At 31.2% G+C, this 23,755-nt stretch overlaps 4 protein-coding genes and 1 long non-coding RNA gene across 5 annotated transcripts; 2 read left to right on the forward strand and 3 right to left on the reverse strand.

Moving 5' to 3' along the window:
• Positions 1 to 4,470: 4,470 nt before the first annotated feature.
• On the reverse strand, positions 4,471 to 11,897 carry LOC111420484 (protein twisted gastrulation-like). Its single transcript, XM_023053485.2, has 5 exons — positions 11,749 to 11,897; positions 5,413 to 5,633; positions 5,155 to 5,358; positions 4,905 to 5,097; positions 4,471 to 4,848 (listed from the first exon to the last, which is right to left on the reverse strand). Exons 2-5 carry the CDS (start codon positions 5,624 to 5,626, stop codon positions 4,752 to 4,754), a joined length of 708 nt encoding a protein of 235 aa, XP_022909253.2. The 5' UTR covers positions 5,627 to 5,633; positions 11,749 to 11,897; the 3' UTR covers positions 4,471 to 4,751.
• Positions 11,898 to 11,940: 43 nt separating this feature from the next.
• LOC139430201 (uncharacterized) lies at positions 11,941 to 12,366 on the forward strand. Its single transcript, XR_011640669.1, has 2 exons — positions 11,941 to 12,084; positions 12,159 to 12,366. It is a non-coding gene; the product is annotated as an uncharacterized lncRNA (long non-coding RNA).
• A 2,985-nt stretch (positions 12,367 to 15,351) lies between these two features.
• On the reverse strand, positions 15,352 to 15,693 carry LOC139430026 (tubulin polymerization-promoting protein homolog). Its single transcript, XM_071196613.1, has one exon. It carries the CDS (start codon positions 15,691 to 15,693, stop codon positions 15,352 to 15,354), a length of 342 nt encoding a protein of 113 aa, XP_071052714.1.
• Positions 15,694 to 15,939: 246 nt separating this feature from the next.
• On the forward strand, positions 15,940 to 21,059 carry LOC111420481 (15-hydroxyprostaglandin dehydrogenase [NAD(+)]-like). The gene is made up of 5 exons (XM_023053481.2): positions 15,940 to 16,536; positions 16,597 to 16,720; positions 20,316 to 20,422; positions 20,474 to 20,814; positions 20,880 to 21,059. The coding sequence occupies exons 1-5, from the start codon at positions 16,444 to 16,446 to the stop codon at positions 21,001 to 21,003; spliced, it is 789 nt and encodes a 262-aa protein (XP_022909249.2). The 5' UTR covers positions 15,940 to 16,443; the 3' UTR covers positions 21,004 to 21,059.
• Positions 20,995 to 22,194, reverse strand: LOC111420483 (15-hydroxyprostaglandin dehydrogenase [NAD(+)]-like). The gene is made up of 4 exons (XM_023053483.2): positions 21,942 to 22,194; positions 21,647 to 21,880; positions 21,252 to 21,586; positions 20,995 to 21,199 (listed from the first exon to the last, which is right to left on the reverse strand). The coding sequence occupies exons 1-4, from the start codon at positions 22,032 to 22,034 to the stop codon at positions 21,067 to 21,069; spliced, it is 795 nt and encodes a 264-aa protein (XP_022909251.2). The 5' UTR covers positions 22,035 to 22,194; the 3' UTR covers positions 20,995 to 21,066.
• Between the last annotated feature and the right edge of the window lie 1,561 nt (positions 22,195 to 23,755).

A 23,755-nucleotide genomic window follows, 5' to 3' on the forward strand; every position in this document is an offset into this window, starting at 1 on the left:
GTAGTATACGCTGAATGAATTCTGTCGCGGTTCCTAAAAAGAAAACTTACTACGTTTCTGATTACTTTTTGTATGTGTTATTCTATGAAATACATGTACTGATACAAAAAAAAATCTTTAGTATTTATCCTTTAATTGATATTCTTTTCAGTTATGAAGAATCTAAGGGCAGGTTAGTTAACGTGGAATGCTTATTATTTATTTGATATGTGATTAAACGTAATGTGCATCTAATAATGCAATTGCAGATTTGTTTGACAGATAGTCATTGTATATTTCAGCTTCAAATACATACTGGTTGGTTTATTCTATCATCTGAAATTATTGTAAGATAAAACATAAGTCCGTGCAATTTGGGTTCAATATTTACTGCATATTTGTTTTAATTCGTTCAATATAGACAAAAAAAAACATGAAAAGGTAAATTAGAACTTGGCTTAAAAAACCAAATTGTTATTGTGTGTATATGTTACGGGCCAAAACCAGTTCCAGACTAAACTAGTTTTCCTAGGCCACACCATTTTCAGGATTAACTAGTTCAGCCTAAGATAAACTACGTTGGCCTGATAATAAATTCATTCTTCAAGCTAAATTAATATCACCTAGGATCTGTCTAAAGTCTAAATGGAAAAAAAAACAATAAAGCCATACGACGTACAATGCAGCTAAATGTTGTTTTACCAAAATAGAGATCTTTGTATTCTGGCTTAAAGGTAAGAAGAAGAATGCGTACAATACATCTTGATTGGTAGATCATTCTAGTATTTGTTTATAATCTTTATTTGCGACTTGTTGATTTTTTGAGAGTTTGTATATAGTTCTACCCATGAAGAGGTACTTTGTGTAAACATAATAATAAAACGGAATTTGTTATACTAAGTACTAAAAATGTGATCTTCTAATAATTTGGTCAGGAATAGTGGTGCGTACGAGAGTCTTGCATGGTCTCGTTTCGTTTTCGAGACGATACTCGGACAAGACAAGACCAGACTTTCATTGGTCTCGTCTCGTGCATGAGATCTTGCGTCTCGTACGAGAGTCTCGCAGGTAAGTATTTCTGCAAATAATATCTGCAATATTTCTGTAAATTTTTTTGTATCTACACGCTGGAATTCAAGTAATAATATGTTGAAAGTACCTCTTGAAGGTAGACATGGACTTGGTGCATTGTGTCAAAATGTTGTTGATTTAAAACCATACGCTCTTGAGGACCAAGAATGGATACTGCTAGAAGACATGCGTAAATTACTAGTCACCTTTCAAATACTTTCCAAGAAACTCGGAGGAGGGAAGTACGTCAAATTGCCTATGGTGGTTGTATGTATCAATATGCTAATAGATAATATTGAGAGCAAAATATTTGCATGGGACCGAAAGGCAGATCAAAACGCTTATTGTTAGTTTTCAGGCTACGAGAGACAAAATATTAAAGCAATATCGTAAAACTAATTAGATTTATGCTGCAGTTTTAATTCTCGATTCTCGGCATAAGATAGAAGTTTTTGATATGACAAGATGGAGCCAAGAATAAAAAGAGACTTCGATTCAGAAATTTGAAGATGTATACAAAGCCTATTTCCATCAATCAGAAGGCCAACGTTCGAAAGTAACAGCATTGGAGGAACTAGAAGATTCTAGAGCAAAAAAGGCGGATTTTGTAATTGATTTTGATGTTTTGTATGCAGTAAATCCTACGCCTTCCGATGGAGAATAGATGCAGGAGCTTCAAAAATATTATTCTATGCCTCGGTGTAATAAAGACACAGATATATTACAATGGTGGAAAATTCATGCTTCTGAATTTCCTATTTTAAGTTTAATGGCACGACATCTCTTAAACATACCGGCTACTTCAGTCCCGGCGGAAAGATTATTCTCACGTGCTGCATCAACTATAAGAAAAAATCGAAATCGCCTTAATAATAAATCTGCACGATGTTTGTTATGCCTAAACGATTGGGTGAAAACAAAATCATTTGCGGCCGACAGGGCTGAGGGCTGTAATTCTCTCTTCCGACTCTTACATTATAGCAAGTATTTAAGTATTCCTTATTGCACTGAAACAATAAGATTATGCATGACGAGATTTCGATACTTTTATGAGACTCTTGTACGAGAAACGAGACGAAACGAGAGTGAAGGTTGCGAGACGAGACTTGACACAAGACTTATTAGTTCATCGGCGAGACGAGACAAGACTTTATGAAAATCTCGTCTCGTTGGTCTCGTACGAAACACTAGTCAGGAATTGTAACACCAATTGTATTTGTAGAAAATTCTAGATATTCTAGAAGAATGTTGTCAAAGTGTGCCCGTTACTAATGTTCGCTATGAGCGATTCTGAAAATGATACGTATTTACACTCACAATCAGTGAATTGGGAAAATCAGAAAAAGTGTTTTCAGTTGCAGTTAATTTAGTACCAGAACTCGATGGTAAAAGATACAATTATCGAGGTAAGTATATAGGTGTTTATGAATAATCAAAGGAGAAAATTCATTTGTAAGCTATTTGGTTCTGATGTGTCATTGATGCAGTTTCACTTTTTCTTTTCAGAGTAACACCAACGTTACATCATTTTTAGATGCTTCGAAAGAAAATTGATTTTATACAGTAATTCTGCTGTGTACATCACAGAAATATAGATAGAATGAAATGTCAAAAATCTTGGAATGGGAAATAAATACAGCAAGATTAAACAACTTTTGTACAACAGCTTTTTCAATGTATCAAATTTTTTGTTACTTTTAATTTTAATATACAGTGTCCATCAAAAAGTCAGCAAGATCCTGGTTTATTGTTCCATTAGACTTACGTTTCTGAAATTTTGTTTATGTGGGATGTTCATCTCAATCTTTTGTTCTAAAATATTTTCAAGATGGCCAACATTTCCAGTCCGCCGAAAATAGACCACAAAATTTTAAATGGAATATTAATTAATTGTTTCGTCTACAGAATGGTTAAAAATTGAAGTAGTTATATAATATTAATCACTGAACCTCGGCCGCAAGCAACCTCGGTTTAATTAATCAAAATATCTTCAACTTTATTTGATAAAGCCGAGCCGCCAAAATATGATGAACAGCTTCATCATATTGTAATAATGTATATAATATTGTAGTATTTAATTAGTCGAAGAACTGCATCTTCAATTGAAAAAGCCGAGGCCGTGGCCCCACAATTTGATGTCCAGTTTTAGGTAGATATAATATTCAACACTGGAAACGACCATTTTGGGGAACATTAGTTTAGAAAATTTTGTTAAGTTAAAAAATTGGGGAACGAAAACAAGCTTGAACAGCTTTAAAATACTTGTTGTAATTTTTTTAAGTAACGCCAATTTGGAAAAAGTTTTAACTGTATACGAGGTCATCTGCACTTCCACCGCCAAAAATTGCAATAAACGATGAAACTATACGGTATCTACACTAATCTACATTGCATATGTCTTAAAGTAAGTGACTTCTTCTTCCTCAGCCTGCAATCACCTACTGCTGGACACAAGCCTCTTTCAAATATCGCCATTTATTTTTGTCTTGTGCTGTTCTTATCTACTCTTACCCCGCCACACCCTTTACATCGATCCACCTCTTTTGCAGTCGTCCTGCACCTCTTCCACTTTCTTCTGGTCTCCACAAGCTTATTCTTTGTGTCCTTTTTTCTGTGTTTTCTCTTGTCACATGCTTGACCCATTGCCACTTAAGCCTCGCTATTCGACGCCTACATCTATCACTTGTGTTCTTTTGTAAATGTCGTTATTTCGTATTTTGTCTCAGACTAACTCCCTGCATTGCTCGTTTCATCACTCTTTGGGTTACACTAAGTTGTTCTACAGTTTTCCTTGTCAAGGCTATTGTTTCAAGTCCGTATGTAGTTACTGGCAGTATGCAGCTATCATATATCTTTTGTCTTAGCCTTCTCGGTATTTTTTTGTTTTTCAGTATAAATATGAGCTTTCCAAATGCTGCCCATAATAGTTGAATCCGTCGTTTTATATCGCCTATTTGATTTTCTTTGCCAATTTTAATAGTGTGACCAAGATATATGTATTTCTCTAAGGAGACGTTAAATTAGTGACTATCCTAGCAGAATCGAACTTGTAGCTGGACAACAGACTTACAAGGTCCATATAACCTTGAGCGACAACAAAAACCAAAGTCTAGTACTGCCTAACAATCTTCACAATCAAGTAGAGTACCAGACATTGATATCCAACAAACCTACAAATATAATATTATGTCTACCTAAAATAGAAATCTGTAAATTAGGTTTTCTATCTGGACGGAATCATAATTAATCTGTTTTTTTTTTTTAATTTTTGTTAATCTTTATTTATTGTACAACAACATTACAAAAAAATGTGTTAACTAATCATTATATCTAAATATATTATAAAAATATACATTATGTTGTACATAGATGGATGGCAAAATATTGTGCAAGTGTAAAAATAATATCTCAAAAAAAAAGTTATTAGTAAAAAGTATATTAAGAAATAAAAGGGAATGTAAAAAAGCAAATAATAAATATGTTATCCAACATAATCTGTACACGTAAAGAAAAATAATAGTAAAGAATATCTTTCTATTTAATATCTTTTTATCAAATTCATCAAATCAATTCAAAAATTCATCTAAAATTTTTTGAAAGAGATTGTTAAGATTTAATTAAGGCAAAATGTCTTAAACGATTTACGTAAATTTCTCTACGCAAAAGAGACATAAAAGTTAAGCTTTTAAAAGAATTATTTACTATTCCATGTTATCATCTGCACCCTCTCCATAAGAATAATCATCGTAATTTTCTTCGTCTATTGTATTTAGTTCAATTGAAGAACATTTTAAACACCTAAATAAACAACACAAATTTAATAAATACTGCGTGAAAATGAAATAATAAATTACTTAGATTCTCCAATTCCATAGTTGATACAACTATCTCCAACGCATTCACAGCATCCATTATGAAACCATCGAACGCTACTCGCCCCCATAGATTGACAATGTGCTCTACATTTTGAATGACTCAAACAATTGGTCATAAAAGCAACTGTGCAATTTGGAGTGGGTAACGGTTTTCCGTTTGGATCTGAGCTTTCTAAACAATATTAAAACATTCAATTTAATCGAAAACAAATAAATAATGGTAACTTACGTAATTGTAGTTTATAATCTTTTGTGCTTGGTGCAAATTGTAAAGGATCAAATTGAATAGCAAAAGTATAACTTATCCATCGATCTTCCGGGTCTGGTTGTTCGGTGAGTGCTGTAAATAATCCTGGGACTTTTTCTTGAAAATCCTCTATGGAAGATTGTTTGCTTAGTGATAAACCCGTATCATTTAATTTAGGGCACATATCTATGTTAAAAAATGATTTAGTTTTAATTAATAAAAGAAAACATTTTATCTTACCAACACACGAACAACATTCTGTAAAACTATATCCTAAACAGTGGAAACATTCTTTGCAACATGTACAATTGTTATAATCGCATTTACACGATTGAGTTAGCAAGCATTTGCTTACTATACTTCCACAAACTGCTTCATTACATGTACTTGATAGTTGTATAAGAAAGAAAGTGATAATTATTGATGCTGTAAGTATTGATACGGATTTCCACATTTCTTAACTAAAAAATTAATAAATTAATAATATTCAATATAGTGAAATGATTTTGATGGGAATGTGATCTTTAATAATTAATTAATTGTTAATGTGTAGTTTAAAAATAACCAAGTTAAAACTAACAATAACAAAACTGCAGTAACAATAATAGACATGTTTTCATCGGACGGAAAAAGAATAACAAACTTCGATTCTACGAAGAAAAAAGGTTAAGTGAGAGTCAATAACTTACACACTTTAATAGAATTCAAATAAAAATAGAATATGACATTAAGGAGGTGTTTAATTTAACACTTATTTTAGTTTTGTTCAAGAAAATTAAAGTTATTTTAAAATTTATTTTAGACACGAAATTTTTCAAGAACTTATCTTAAAAGCAAACAACATTCCTTAAATTTCTTAAAACGTTACGATATTTCTCAAGAGTTTCCCAAATGTTTTTCAAGAACCTAATTTAATTTTCTTTTTAATCATTAAATTTTGATTATGACTTTGTTTTCTGATCGTAAGCAAATTCTGGTCATTTCTTTATAATTCTGTGTACGTTATTTACAGGAATGTTATTAAAGTTTCTCGAAAATCATTAATATTAAATTTTATTTTCCTCAATTGATCTAAATCTTCGAAATGTTTATAGAACCATTATCGTTTATTTCATTTGAATTCCACGGAACCAAGTTATATACGAATCTCAAGCTTTTGTTTTTGAGTTATTAATTTTTATTATTATTCAATACGATTATTCTACAATTTTGTAACAGGTTATCTTCTAATTTTCGTAATATATCAAAATGTATACAAAGAGACATAGGGAGAAAAAAATTCATAATTCCCTTTATTGAACACTCAGGCAAAACAGTAAACAAAAAGAAGACCTGAAACAACTCAGTGAAAATCCGTCGATTTGGGACTTCTTTATAGGCAGATAAATTCCATCAAATTTGGTGGACATAACAGAAGCATTTGATCTGCATTCTCTGATCTGAAATAGATGAAGAAGTAACGAATAATGAATGGCAAAGAGAAAAACTAATTGTTTAAAATCTAATATAAAACGATTAAATAGGTATCAATGATTGATTTGAGTTGCTATCTGGCTGAATCATGGATGAGAGAGAGATTAAATAGTAACACTTTAGGTTGCAATATTCGCCAAAATATAAATAATATCCTGAAGATTTCGGACAACGATGAAGAATCTGAAAACAACAAACGAAAAATTTGTTTCTTCTGCCCAAGTAGGAAAAGACGTATTGAGTAAAATTTTTTGTTACCTGGGAATTATTTTGAACCATGTCTAAAACACAATCTTACTATGTGCAATTGTATTGTACCAATGATAACAGAGCATGAATTTAGACAAAACCTGTAGTCACAACCACGAAAGAAAAACAATTTGCTAACTTTTAAATCCAAATTACTGCTTTGTAGAGGTAAGGGACTAGGTTCAAAATAATTCATTGATACACATTGTACAATTTTTGCACGATATGTAGGTAATACATAATAAATAATGCTCTAAATACTAATTTTTACTTTTTCTTATAATAAATATTTTTCTGAAAGGTGGTGTTATTTGTTTAAGTCATAAAATTTACGATAGTTCAGTATTAACGTTCGTAGAAAAAAGTCCAGTAATCTAGGATTAGAGAACTGAACTGAGAATTAGGAAAGTTTCAAAACCGTACAAAAAAATGCCAGCAACTTAAGCGAGAAATCCGAATTAACAGCTAATAATGTCACTACTTCGACTATTCGCTATTGACAACGACACGTAAAACAAAAAGAACAGTTACATGAATCCCTCCCATTAAATTTTGATGGGGCGTGGATAAGATAAAAATAGAAGTATTTGTCAACTATCTTGCAGACATCTTCAGACCACATGATAAAGCAAGTACTGACCTTTTAGCTAACATCAAAATAAACGATGAGAGAACTAAACACAATTAGAATAACAATCAAACATGTTCCAGATTGCTGAAAAGTTGCAAATGTTAATATGCTGCCGAAAACATGGCATTAGGTAAGTCGCCCAATGATATAAAAGTCATACAAGTCAATATCATTGCTTCCTATCATGTTGAATGTATTCGAAAAGCTTCTGTTACAGAGATGCAACCACTCATACTTGGAACACCACTGATTCCGGACCATCAGTGTTGACATCTGTTGATTTTTGCGACGATTCGTAAATACATTATTTTATTCTACATATTTCTGATAATAAAATTAATAGTCAAAAGATTCTATTTCTATCTTAAAATCGTGATACAAATGTTTTAAATGCAACGTTTTTTACACCATCTGAAACTTATAACCGCTATTCCCACAAATGTCGCGTGTTAGCATCTCACCAGAAAAACAAGACCATCAGATTTTCAAAATGTTCCGGTCTCTCCTCATTATACCTACTTGCAAACCAAGCATATACAGGGTGATTTATTAGCTCACCATCAAACTTTGACATATCATTGCTAATTCAATTACCAAAAAAAATGTTAATGAATGTCCTGTTTCAATTATTTACGAAATTTATAACACTTTAAAGTTTTCTGCAGCAAATTTATTAATAATCAGTATAATCTAACATGCAACAAAAACAATGTTGTCATTGTAATATGTCAGTTTGCTGTAAGGTTTAATTATTACATACAAGAAGAAACTCATAATGTACGCTTATAGCACTGAAGAGTATGTTGATATAATTTTCGTGTATGGTTTTTGCAATGGAAATGCTCGACAATCAGTACGAGAATATCAAGAAAGATTTCCACAGCGTCATTTGCCATATTATTCACTTTTTAGCGATTCTTTCAGAAGACTTCGAGAAACATGTAATCCTGCTCTAGCAAAAACTATTCGACCGCATGTAGTTAATCTTCGTCTAGATTAACTAAGATTAACTAATTATAGAAGAAGCTATAATTATTGCTGTTATTAATAATCGGTCCATCAGCACTCGAAGAATAGCACACAACATACATGTAAGTCAAATTTTTGCATGGCGCGTATTTAACCGCGAAATCTTTCATCCGTATCGTAAACAGAACGTTCAAGCTCTACAGCCAGGAGATAATCAGCAACGGTTAGCATTTTGTGAATGGTTATTGCAGCAACATGCCCAAAATAATGACTTCATTTCAAAATTGTTCTCTGGAGAAATGAATCATGTTTTACACGAGATGGTATAAATAATTACCATAATGAACATATCTGGGCATTACAAAATCCGCATGCGATTTGACCAAGGAAATTTCAACAACGTTTCAGCATCAACGATTGGGGTGGAATTTAACAACAATTGACTAGGTTTTCATGTTTGAACGCTGTAAATCACAGATTTTTTTTTGATCAATACACTTTTTCATTTACTTGACAATATACTTCTTAATGTAATTCAAAATATGTGGTACCAGCACGATGGTGCCCTACCTCATCGCGGTCGAGTGGTTAAAACAATATTTTCCAAACAAGTGGATTGGTAATAATGTTCCATATGCTTGACCACCCCGACCTTAATCCATTGGATTTCTACTTATGGGGTCAAATGAAACAAATTGTGTATCAAGTGGAAATTAAACACACGAGAACAGTTATTAAACAGAATACAAATGGCTGCTACTGAAATAAGAAATCAACCAGACATTTTAATTCGGCTGAAGAACTCTTTAATTCCTCGTTGTGAAACATGTATTCTATCAGAAGGAGGCTATTTTGAACAATATTTGTAATATTTACGTGTTTTAAATAAATGTTCCAGTTAATTATGATATGAAAATTAAAACTTTAAAGTGTTATAATTTCGTAAATAATTGAAATAGGACATATGTTCATAAACATTTTTTTTTGGTAATTGGATTAGCTATCATATGTCAAAGTTTGATGGTGAACTAATAAATCACCCTGTATAAATAGATTGGTATACTGAGGCGTCGTTAACTAATTGTATGTAAAGGATTCTTTGATACTTAATAAAAAATCCAATATTTTAAAGCCATACATCTAAAGGTTGTATTTGACCTATTATGTCTATGTGATCTTTAATGGTGCTTCTTCAGTAATATTTTCAACACAGCATCCATTACAAGCAGCCATTAATACCAATGGTGCCAATTTTGCGTATATTCTGACGTCATTTTTCGTGATGCCAAAACAAATAAGTCCGATTGACTGTGATGCTGACGTTGTGTTTATTGTCGTCAGTCCAAGTGTCGCAGTGTCTGAGATTTTTTCCGGCACTATTGAGATTGGAGAAGAAGCCTGTTATCAGCAGAAATGACAATCTTTTACAAAACTGATGGTATTTCTATCTATAGTGGCTCTAATTTAACTAACATGTTTTTTTTTCTTGCTTTTTATATCATTTCAGCTTCGTTCACTTTGGCTAAACAAAGTACAATCCTCCAGGTATTTTACCTCCTGCGTGATATCAATAGAAAGCTCTTCAAAAAGTGCTATTAGAACATATAACTTTTTACTTGAAAGGTTAGTTACACCATCAGAGATCTATCATGTTTTGTAATTTCGTAGGGGTTTGTCTGATGAATATGGAAAAGTCACGTAATTATTTATTATTTTAAATATTTAGGAAGAGCTATATCTGCAAGCTTATTACAGGACCTAAGAAACGATATGACAGATTTTCTATGATATATTACGCCAAAAAACCATGGATATTTCCTTTTCCTTCTAGCGACTCTTGAATGTGACGATATTGGTCCGCTGGAAATGCAGCATTAATACACTCTTTGATATTTGTCTTTGCTATTGTTATAAGAATAAAATATTTTTTATATCTCCACTTTGTTGACAAATATACTGATGCATGTCGTATACAATAATAAGTCATTAATTTCGTTAATATATAGCAATGTAAGTTATTTTCGCCTTTAGTAAATGTTGTAAACATAGTGAAAATTGAATTCAATTCATGCTTTCATGTTGAATTTAGATTTCAGATGCACGTTACAATTGTTGCACGTCTTGAATTTATTACAGAATCTTTGTACGTTATGTTAATTTTCGCAAAACAAGAAAAAAGTGACGCCACTTTGAATTTAACCTGCTCATTAAATCTACGTGATCTGCATTAACGATGATTTGACCAAATAGTTAATCGACAAAAATTTTTATTACATTTTTTCTTAAAATATTTACAAGATTTTTAAACTACACTTTTCGAAAAACTTTAAATTAAGACACATAACAGAGCCATAAAAAGAGTATATTTTTTACAATTAATACTATTGCTGATACTTGGAACTGAATACTGATGTAGAACATTGGTAAATAAATTTGAAGTTTCAGGAATTTCCTATTCAATAAATAGTGCAGTAAAATGAAAACTAGCAATGATTTCAATTGAGGGGATTTCAAAGAATTTATTCTAAAATGTTAAGCTTATAATTTTTAGAAATAATGTGTGTATTAATAGAAAAATTTTCTAAAATTTATTATAGTGTTTATGAACTGAAAATTAATTAACTGATAACTTTCCCGGTTTCATAACCAAGTATAAAATGTGAAGTTCCACTTTAAGTGATGTCATAACATTTTACACCTACAACAACTTTAAATTTATGCTGTAAATATTATAACGTATACTTAATTAATTTAATCATACACATATTACTTGTATAATATAAAATAATAGGTTAAAAATTCTTGAAGATAACACAACATAACAATAAATAATAATATATCTTGAAAGATAACGCAGATATTTATAATTGTCTTCGGTTTAAAGCCTTCCCACAATCAAAAGTTTAATTTTCCAGCGATTTAAAGACAATGCCATACCGCAAAATGCTGATTGATAATAAATAACATTGATTTGATGAAAAAAAATTTCTTATCCAACTATTTTCAACCTACAAGATTTGCCTTTACAATACAAAACCGGCTATAATAATAAATTTTAAACACAGACGTAATTTGCAAATTAACCCCGGGGCGATAAGAAAACCTCCGTCGTCAGAGTGCTGACTGCGTTCTTGCCTTCTCCGTAGAAAATTCTCTCTCAAACAACACACTTGGAGGAGAACTTATACCACACACTATTCTCACCATCCACACAAATCTCTCTCATCTCAATTAACTCGCCGAATCTTACTCACCAATTTATAACGATTTAGAAAAAGTCTAAAAATGTTGTTGGTAAAAAATTAACCCTTGGATATTGTATGGGACACTATTGGTTGTTGTTCACCGAATCGAAACCTTTAATGAACCTTTGTAGCATGGTGCTTCTCTTCTGGAACTTGTTTTGCTACTGATGCCGTTCCCCACCTCCTCTTCTGAAGTCGAGTAGACTGTCTGGCGAGCGCGGCGTGATCGGGTCTTAAAAGAAAAAGATCGTAAGATAGATTATATAATGGAATTGAAAGAGATGGAACGCTGGGAATTCAGAATCACTGGTCCAAGCTGGTCATGAACGCAAGTGTCTCTGCGCGGTGCGTTATTTGAAAATTCTTTATACCGATTTCATAATGATAATAAATACAAAATTCTTATTTTTTGCTTACAGATATTTACATAAATTCTTAAAAGAGAATTATTTCCAATGAAGTTTTAATATTTTATGAATGAAGAATAATTTGGATAAAATTTAAAGAACTTTTTATTCAAAAAATTGAAATAAAATGAACGAAAACTACTGCTCAATTGAGACATAATCAGTGAAGAATTTTTATGGGGCCGGCGCGTTGCAAGGTTGGTGGTCAGATCTTGTTAAGGTGGGTATAAATTTGGGAATGCCAAAAGTAAGTTTTAGACCATAAAATTTTATCGGAATCATTAGAATTCGATTAAATATTATACTGTAAAAGTATACACTCATGTTAACATACATTCAGTAATTCGTCTTCTTTATTAACACACAAATTCTGAAGGGAAAGTTAATTTATTTATTTATCTATGTCGCATATGAGTTGCATCAGTGAGAGCATTAATTTCTATCCTAGTGTCGGAAGTGCATTTTAATATTTATTTGTTAACGAATAATTTTAGCAACGAAGTTAGTTTTAAGTTTATCATTCTAGTGAATCTCATTATAGGCGTTTGTAAGAAATATTTTCAGTAAAACTAACATGAAGTGACATAATTATGTCATCTTGATCTAAATTTATTATTACTCACTGCCTAGAATAGACTAGAGCTTAGGCCAGTTAGCAAATGGTATTGCAGAAAATGGTATTCAAGTATAGGATGCTAGGTATATTAAACAAAATCATCTAAATTATTATTTTTCTACAAATTTTCGAATCACAATAATTTGTTACTATTCAATGTAGTGCAATGAAATCCCTTTAATAACTCAAAAGTCGGTGAAATCAGGTACTTTGGCCACGTCCGAAGGCCAATACAAAGACTGTTCAACTTAATGTCCAAAAAATCTTTGTAAAGATGGTCTTAATCTCTAGAAATGATGTTTTGATGATTGTAATCGCTGGCAGCTATAACTTGACATCCCAGTAATTTGAAAAAATCACTACACTGACTGTCGGTTATACATTTATTCGGAGGAATAAAGCTGTTTTAGGTTTTAAAGTAATCTATGACAGTTTTCTGGCGTAGTGTAGGAAAGTTTTTCTTGTGAAGTCCTTTATAAACTAGACATCCTCTGTAGATTTGACGTTTTTGCTACGTGCTCGACTACAATTTATAGTCAAGTGCTCTCCTACAGACATGACACATCTTGGATACTTATTATAATAATATTATCACATTATGGCAAATTAGAGCTTCGAATGAGCAAATGTCGTTGACATTGTAGTAATTCCCTTTTAGGGTGCGGTGGTACAAAATAGATCGTATTCAAAAGGGTTTAATCTAATGTTTTTGTTATTTGGCATGTTCATTATTTTAACGTTGAAGAACGGTATTTCTTTGTAGCCCTGTGATTCCAATACATTTTTTAATTCGTACAGCTTTGTAGATGGATGTAAGTTCCGGATAACAATTCGAAAAGCACAGTCTTGTTTTAACTGATGTATGTGATATTCAGTTTTCCTTTCAGTAGAAGTTTTAATGATTGCCAAATAATCATTAGCTGTATTTAATATGTCATGTATCAACACAGATGGAGTTATCTAGTATATCGTACCTATTTTTAGTTAGATTTGGTTTATATAGCCACTATTATTTCAATGTACATTGTTTATTATGTTTATTATCAGAATTACCACCGTCTCCCTTAGCTGGTTTTTGCCTTCCAGAATTTTCGAACTGCCTAGGATACTTAACATCCCTAGAGTTATTTTACCGATATTACTGTTTAGGTCTTCATAACCGGAAAATTACTTCTAGGTCATGTAAGAGATACTTATTCATACGCATGACCTTGGCCTTGTTCTTTATAGGGAGTACCAATACCGATTTTATTTATAAAAGAAATAAATCGCGAGACGAGTACGTTTAAGCGAGTGTAAAGAAGTTACTTCAGATTGTTCTGTTATTGTTTATTACCATAATTTGCACTATTTTAACTATTTAGCATGATCGATATCAGCTAGTGTTTACTCATCAGTCACCAGGGCCGGATTGTGGAATGACGTATGGAACTTAAATCTTCATTCCGATAAGAATAATTGTGGTCTTTTGTAGAATCCATCGAATAATTTGTCTGCATATAGATGCTGCTCCTGCTTAATAGTTGTCTGCATTAATATTCTTATAAGAACTCATATTTCTTTTGAAGAAATCTGCTTTGTTCATGCTCTAAGATTTGGCAAATCTATGGCAGGCTTGCGACGATTAAACTCAACGTTTGTTCACTACACTATTTCATTGATTATGTCATTTGTTATAAACATTTGAAAGCACTGAACTTTTTGTACTATATTTTGACCATAACGGTTTCTCTCTCTGCACGAATCACTTTCGGTTATTCTTTCCACGCAAAATTGCTTTTCCTAACGATTATATTAGATTTATCCTTTATCTTCTTCGTCTATATCGATTGACTCGTTTGATGAACTCGTATCTTTTAGAGACTCATTTTGAACCTCCTCTGAATTAAGTTGTTCATTGTTACAACTCAGCTTATCGCCTTCACACATCGATGGAAATGTAGTAGTCCCACACTTCGCTTTCCAACTTTACAAATTAAACATAATAATAAGAAACAACAACACGATTATATAAAAAAACACAATCTCGAAATTCAAAAGTTACGCAAATGCTTACTTGATACTTAGTTGATGTATTATTAACAGGATGTCTGTGTACGCCAACTACTTAACCACAGATAGTATTAAATAGAATCTATTAACATTTTAAAAGATTTATAAAAGCTATAAAAATAAATTAAGTAAAACCACATTTTTACACATAAATTGAACCCAAAGTGTACCCTCGCCTTAAAACATTCCATTATTTTCAATTCTTGTGAAACTACAGGTAGATATCCGAATTTCTACCTGACCTAAGTCCCATTCAATGACGAACACTCAACAACGTATTATGTAAAACCTCGTTTTCTGGTTAATGAAACCGGTAGGTCCTTCCATTTAATCATTATATTACTACCATTTCTTATTACTATAAAACACATCCACCCAAAGATTTTTTTTTATAGAAACCAATCAAATTCGTTTATTATGCAATAGTGTAGGTTTATTGACGTCTTAAATCCTTAAAAAAGTTGGTTCAAAAATGTGAAATCTCAATAAAAGTCTCCCAATTTTATATATTTTTATATATAATTCTTTATAGTAATTTTAATTATTTTCTTTATCTTTATTTTCGCCTTTAGTAGCACCAGGCATCCCACACGCCATCAACTTTTCTTTTATTTCTTCTACATCAGTATCAGTAGAAGCAGCAAGATCGTTAAGATACTTTAGAAAATTCTGATAATTAATCGCTCGTGTTTTGAATTTATTAAATGCAATTCCTGTATGTGTAGTCGTAATCGTTTTCATATCTAAAACTTTCGCCTGTCTCATCCAACGATCCGAACAACTTAATGTTATTGTTTTTCCATCCGATTTGTTATCGCCAAATCTTGCGAAATTTGCAAATTGTTGATCTAATGGAGCTGAACCAGCTTCAGTACCCATTAATTAAATCACGTCTGAATAGATTGTTGTTCTAATACGTGTATAATTTAACAGGAATGAGTTAAGCCGAAAACATGGTTAAATTAAAGTCATTTTTGAAGTGATTTTTGACAACTTTTGTCAAGATTAACCGATTTTTTTAACAAGCAAGTTCGAGGAACATTCGTTACGAACGATTTCCTCACATTCGCGTATTAATTTGTATACAACAACCGAAAATAGCCCGCTAACCGTTTTGACCGATACAATAAACTTGATTCTATAAATAATCGGTCTTGTTACAGTTTCTCGATAATATTGCAAAGAAAGAAAGAAAACAAGAAAAAAAAATAGCCGCATCAATAATATTTTTTGGATACCCAAGGTTACAAATATTCAATTAAATTCCAAAGACGTCATTATTATTAATGAGAACATCCTAACAAGAACAGAATCGGATTTAAATATTTTGGGAAACTCGTGGAAAATTTTCTTGTTAACTGACACGCCTGCTAACTTTGTTACTGTTGACTGTCATAACAGTATAAAATAATTTACAGTGTACACGCGTTAATGAAAAAACGAATCTGTTTGTTTTAATACCAAACATTTTAGCTGTCTTAAATTAAATTATTCAACAAATTACGAAATGTTCTGTTAATGCGTGCCTGACGTTACCACATTTGTTAACACGCAATTGCAATTTATCTTTATTGTTGTTTTACCGATCTATGATCAGTTTAACTATTTCTTGCAACGTAAGAACACAAAATGTTCGTTGAGAATAAAGTGGTTTTAGTCACGGGAGGTGCTGCAGGGATAGGATTGTGTATTGTTAAGGAATTATTAAAAAATAATGCTAAAGTATTAATTTAAAAGAAACAAAAATGTAATTAATTTTAAACTAAATGATTTCTCTTAAAGGTTTGTATTGCTGACATAAGTATTCAATTTGGACCGCAAGTCTTAAATGATTTAGAAAAAGAATATGGAAGTGGAAGATGTATTTTTTGTAAAGTGGATGTTAGTGATAAAAATGAATTTGAAGGTGAGATTAAAATTATTTATTAAAAATTAATTTGTCATGACATTTATTTCTCCTTATCTGCTTTGTATTTGTTATTACAACGTTTTTAACAATAAAGTAGGTTAAATATGGAATGTTTGCTATTTTAATGAAACAGCGTTGTTTTAGATATGAAAAAAAAACATTAATAAGGACATTCTAAGTTTCCTTTTTTTCGATAATCTTTACACCACTTGTTCGTACTCATATTTTTTGTAAAATAACTTTTTTAAATTATTTAACTATATTTACGTTATCATTTGAGCATGTCGCCTTAATTGTTTAGACGATAGGCAACTAAACATGCAAAGCCGATTCATGTGGCACATTGCAAATATTAAATTCAAATAATATAGAAAACACCAAAAAGAATGTCTGAAATGAATATTGCATGTTAATGAGCACGAAACAAAAACTTATTGTTTCAAAAAGATCGCGCCACTTTAGCTGCAAAATACAAAGCTCCAAAAACATGTAATGTTGTCGATGATCTTATGCAGAATAATATTGAAGTGTTATGATCCGTTCATCATAAACTGCGAGGATTCTGACTCGAAAGATGATAAACATGAATTCAGCGATAAACACAAAAATAGAGAAGTCCTAAATTTCGCCATCAGGCAAAATATGATCATCAACTCAGCATTTGTTCCACATAAAAGAATACATAAGGCAACATGGATTATGCTAGACAGTCAGGCCCGTCCACAATTTTAATTTTCCGAAAAATGCAGAAAAAAGACTTTTTTCTGCCAATTTTTACAAACGAACTATGAATAATTTAGAACAAGTGCACAGACGTTGGCTAGTTTACAGCAAAAGTACTGATAAAGCATTTTGTTTTTGCTGCAAATTGCATGGAAATGACACTGGATCTCAATTAGTTAACGATGGGTATAGTGATTGGGCACACTTGGGCAGAGCTCTTGATAATCACGAAAAATCAGCAATTCATGGTCAGAATGTTGGAAAGTGGACGGATTGTGAGATACGTTTAGCTGAAGCGTCCACTTGAGCAGTTCGTTACCAGATTAAGGAAGTACACAATGCTTTAGAAAAAGTAGTAGAAGCGACTGACGACCCTAAAGCAAAAAGTGAAGCTCAATCCCTTGTCAATCAACTAAGGAGTTATGAGTTTTTAGTAGCATTAGCTATTTGATATGACGTGCTCTTTGCTATAAATAGTGTAAGCAAAAACTTGCAGGCTGAAAAAATGCACTTAGGCATGGCATCGCAGTTGCTTCAAGGACTGGTACAGTTTTTTGAGCAATTTAGAAATGAACTTTTGGACATAGAGCCAAAGTTTCAAATAGTCAAGCAAAGGAAGAAACGAAAAATGTTTCATTACAAAGAAGAAGATGAGCATGTTTTAGAATCTGCTGAACAAATGTTCAAGGTTGAGTATTTTTATTATATTGTAGATTGTATATTACAGTCCCTTTCAAGAAGATTTCAACAAATTGCCAGTTACAACAGTATGTTTGGATTCTTGTACAGTGTAAAAGAATTAAAATCAATTGAACAAGGTCAATTGTTGGAAAAGTGCAAAGCCCTAGAAGCCTCTTTAAGTTTTGAAGGGCAAAAGGATATCTGTGGAAATGATTTGTTCACAGAACTAAAAGTTCTTCGTGGTCCACTTCCCGCTGAAGTTGAAACAGCTGCTGGCGTGTTAAGATTTATGAACAGAATACAAAATCCATATCCCAACACGTTCATTGCCTACAGCATTTTACTTACTATTGCAGTGACTGTTGCTAGCGCAGAAAGGAGTTTTTCTCGGCTAAAGTTAATAAAGACTTACCTAAGATCATCAATGAGCCAAGAAAGGTTAACGTCTTTGGCAACATTATCGATAGAAGCAGACACAACGGCCAAAGTCAATTTTGAAGAAATTATTGACGACTTCGCTGGATTAAAAGCAAGAAAAATTAAGTTTAAGTAAGAATATTATTGTTAAAGCAATACTTTTCAGCGGATTTAAATTTGTTTTAGTTTAGTATTAATAAGAATAAAAAAAAAATTAATGACAAACTATTTAGCTGTTCTTTTTTAACTGAGATAAGGCACGATGGAGGTGGGAAAGAACTATGATGGTAGGTAGTTTATGAAAAAGAAGAGTCGAGAGCTATTTACCTACATAAAGGCCCCGCAAAACTATTTTGCACCAGGCCCCGCATTTGCTAAAGACGGCTCTGTAGACAGTGGCGTGGCACTCGAAAAACAGCATCGAGCACTCTATACGTTAAAAGCAGAAGGACTCGCATCACCTATTACTTACGTTAAAGAAGATTTAGATTCCGAATTACAAGGAAAACCCCACTCAGACAGAAGAAGGGCTGAACATTGAGAAGATAAGGCAGATGGAGGTGAGATGAATTGATACGTTGTTTATTCATTATTGCATAAATGACAACATTAAAATTTTTATAAAATACAACATGTATAGACGTTTTTTATGAAGTGAATTACACATTTACTATACATTGTTACGTTCTGTACACATAAATTTGCTGTTTATCGCGCATTTAAACCATGCCGAAAGAAATTATTCCAAGACTGAACACAAACATCTTTTCATGCTATGGGGATTGCAAAAATTGCAAGATGTTATCTAGAAAAAACAACGTATGTTGTAATTACTGATTACCATTCATTAGTATGGCTGAATAATCTTGAAAATCCTCAAGGAAGATTGGATAGGGGGGCTATTTATCTACAACAATTTGATTACGCTTCCATCTGCCGTCATGATTGAGATCAGGTACTACTTGATACTGTGTCTTCTTTAAAGTTTCCTAAACGGACACTGAAAATGGTAATCTTGATAAATGTATTCAATCTGATTTTATAGATTTTGCACGGCGCCGTTAAAAATTAAACGATATTTTTGTTGTGGTGTTGTCACTATGAACGGCTTAATCTTTTAGGTTACTAATGTTAAAAAAAAATACATTAAGATTGATAAGAAAATTTATTTAAGTTTATAAGTGTTGCAAGATATCCCTTATGTTGTCGAAATACAGAATGACATTATAATTTTCGAAAAAGAGATGCGCAGCATGTTATTGGAGATTTAGGTAGAATGTATCAAATTAAAAAAGATTAGGAGCAAAAAAAGTACTTCATTCATTACTTTTCAATGGGAGCAGAGCGGATTTATCCAACCCAACCCTTATTTTATATTACAATATTAAGCGAACGGTGTACATCATAGAGCAAAATTATTCTTTATTTTATTTTCAAGTAACTTTTGTCGTCCTTTCATTCTTGTTTTTTTTTTTTGAAATTATAGCGTAGCATAACAAAAATTGTGAGTCAATATGAAAATAATGTTTTAAATCTAATTTTGTCAAAACGTAATAATCAGTTAAAAACCTAAAATTGTTCTATGCTCGTTATTATAGATTGACACTAATTCTTTTGGAATAAATCTTGCTATTTGAGAATAAAAGTATTAAAAAACATCTTTGTGATAGGATGAAAAACTCTAGTATTTATAATTTTAATATAAAATAAAAATTGTACAATATTGATTTATATGTTATTTATAAAAGATGTTTTGTTTCAATTTTTGTAGCTGCAATGAAGAAGACCGTCGAAGAATTTGGTAATTTCGATATTTTAATAAACAACGCTGGAATTCTTGATGACTCCATATGGGAAAGAGAAATTGAAATCAATTTGGTAAAAAACAAATAATATTTAAATTCCTAATAAATTTTAAAAAAATTTTAGAAAGGTGCTATAAATGGTTGTATTTTGGCAATGGAACACTACCTTCCCAAATATAGAAGTACCCAAAAAGCTGTAATAGTTAATTTGGCATCAAATTTGGGAATAGAAAAACCTGGTGCACTTCCAGTTTATAGCGCGACAAAATCCGCTCTCATTGCATTTAGCAAATCTATATCATCCGATGTTAATTATAATAGTCAAAAAGTCGATGTAATTACTTTATGTCCCGGACCAACGGAAACTATGCTATTAGCAAATTTTACCCGAAAAGGTTTAAATGAAAGATTTAATAATTTGTTGGTTCGTTTTTTGAATGAAAGAGTTACTACGTTACCACAAAAGTATGTATTTAATATTTATTAATTTCACATAATTTACTATTTAATAATAATCGAAACATTTTTAGACCTGAATGTGTTGCTAAGAATCTTATGGAAATCTTAAACGATTGTAAAAATGGGGAGTTTTGGGAAATCGAAGATGGGATGCGAAAAGAAGTGATTATAAGAAATCAACCTGAATATAAGTGAAATTAACAATATATTTTGGTGATTTAATCACTAATTATAAATCATTATAAACTTAATCTTCTTTTAACATTTTTTTAAAAGACCTTCCTTGTCCGGAATAATAACCTCATTTATTTCATTATTTTCTATAACCCAAATTGTTCCATTTTTTGCATCTCCAATTAATTTAATAACATATTCGGCTACCGCAGGTGCTCTAAAATAAATAGATTAAGTGGTTAAAATATTTAATAATCACAATTACTTACTCTTGCATTCCTTTTATTGAAGCCAATTGTTGTTTTATAACATTAGAATACTTTTCAAGTGAAGTATTTGGTGTTTTATTAAATAGATCATCAAGTAATGCTGTTGCAGTGGGTCCAGGACAAATTGTAAGTATCTTAACGTTTTTGTTGTTTAATTGTGCTAAAGATCTACTTAATCCAATTATTGCATGTTTAGTTGCTGTATAGGCAGGTAATCCTCCACAAGGTTCTATACCTAAAGTTGAAGAAATATTAACAATTACTCCCTCTGATGATGATTTATATTTTGGAATGTATTCATCCATTCCTAATAAACAACCATGTATGGACCCTTTCTATAAAAATAAATTTAATAATAATTATATAAAATAAACTTAATAAATTTAAGTATTTACAATGTTAATATCAATTTCTTTTTCCCAAATAGCATCATTCATTATTCCAGCATTATTTATAATTATGTCTAAATTTTTGAAAGTTTCCACGGTTTTTTTCATTCCATCATTGAGTTCTTTTTTGTTGGTAACATCAACTTTAACAAAAATAACTCTGTTTTTACCATATTCTTTTGATAATTCCTCAACAATTTTGTGTCCCTGCTTCGCATCTAAATCAGCAATTGTAACACCCTAGAAATAAAAAATAAAATACAACAAATTAAATTCAAAATCAACTTTAAAATTTAATTACCTTTGCAGAATTTTTTAATAACTCTTTTACATAACATAAACCAATTCCATTTGCTCCACCAGTCACAAAAGCCACTTTACCACTGATAAACATTTTTGCTTAAGAATTTTGTGCAATAACTTGAAATAAATGTGTATTTAAATGTATACTACTTTATTTCACTTTGGTTGTTGTAGCAAGACTGTTACCTTGCTTTAAAAGTAATCGTCCATTATATAGTTTTTATAATTTGCAAGTAATTACTTTTAAGTACAACTTTCGTTCTTAGTTATTTTATTATCATTTGTTTATCTAACGCAAATTGCCAAGCTATCGTGATTTGATATTTTTTGATGAATGATGTAATAAATGAAATACATGCATGTTTTAGTTGTGAATTGAAATAATGTTTATTATAAGTAGGTCAGTTGTTATAAACAAGAATAATCTTATAACATCTCGTATCATCCATACTTATGCATAAAATATAAAACTTGTATCACAGTTTTTAATTAAAAAAAAGTGTTCTACGAAAAATACTAAGGCTGATGATACGTTATAGGATTTAACGCATAATTTTAGTAATTACATAACTAAATCATTAATTAAAAACAGTACATGAGATTAAGATAAGAAACAGTTTTGAAATTTTCTTTTTAATAATGCTTATTACAATTTGGTCAAATTGCACTAATGAGCAACTTAGATCTAGCTTAATTTACTAAAGGTAACCCATTAACATTCATCAATTTAATTATATGTTTGGTTTAATTATTTTAAGTATACTAGCCTTATTATGTACACTCACACGCTCTCTTTTTTACACATATACAAGCTCCGCTTTTTAACAACACTAGCAGCAAGCTCACCAATTCAAATGGCTTTTGTTTTTACTTAATGTTTTTTTGTAGTTCAGTATTATCAAGCAATTGAATGGCCTCGCAATTGACATGACACTGTAGCCTTTTCTCATGAATTTTGGAAAGTTTGCTGATAGTTTTGTCGTCGGTTTTCCATTTCTAGGTCCCTATGGGGGTCGCTGTTCCTAATATACTAAGGTGCATTTATCTAATGAAGCCACACAACTGAATACCATATATCTATATGGGATTTAATATCTGCTTATATGGCAAAATCTTGCTATGAAATCTGAAAATTATAAACATGAAATTTTAAGAACATTCAAGATCCAATACCTCAAGTTTGTGCTTCTAATATATCAGCTATTCTTAACTTTTAAGTCCTTGTACAAACTCAAGTTTGTTTACGTATGCCAAACTGAAAACAACAGCTGTTTTCAAGCTTTTTTGTTATATTAAACTTAGTCTTACTAGTGTTATATCATACTTTTATTATGATGATTATATACTTTTCTTATTACTTTTTCTTACATGCTGAAGTTTTATTAGACTCATTCAAGACTATTCCTAGAATATGATGTCTTTCTCGCGTAATTTGAGACTTCTTCTTGTGATCTTGAATCTTGTCAATAATTACAGATTTTTTCTTATATTTTAGCATTCGGTCAACTTAACTTCAGTATTATTTTTGAATGTAAACGTCCATTTAGTAAGGTGCCAGATATTTTCTTCAAGTCTTCAGACTCGCTAGTACAACTGCAGACTTCGTCTTCCTGTTTAATATTCTGTCAGTGTAAATCTTTTTCTTAATCTTTCTAAATCCTATTACTTGGATAGCAAAAGTAATGACAGATTAAATTAAAAAATAAAGTCGTTGTAAAGAACATAAAGAACCCATAAAGAACACAATTATTAAATTTAGATCATATTTAAGAGAAACCATATCAAACTCAGCATCAATTCTTCTATATATTT

The sequence above is a fragment of the Onthophagus taurus genome, chromosome 1 (assembly GCF_036711975.1).
Source record: "Onthophagus taurus isolate NC chromosome 1, IU_Otau_3.0, whole genome shotgun sequence".
NCBI classification, from domain to species: domain Eukaryota; kingdom Metazoa; phylum Arthropoda; class Insecta; order Coleoptera; family Scarabaeidae; genus Onthophagus; species Onthophagus taurus.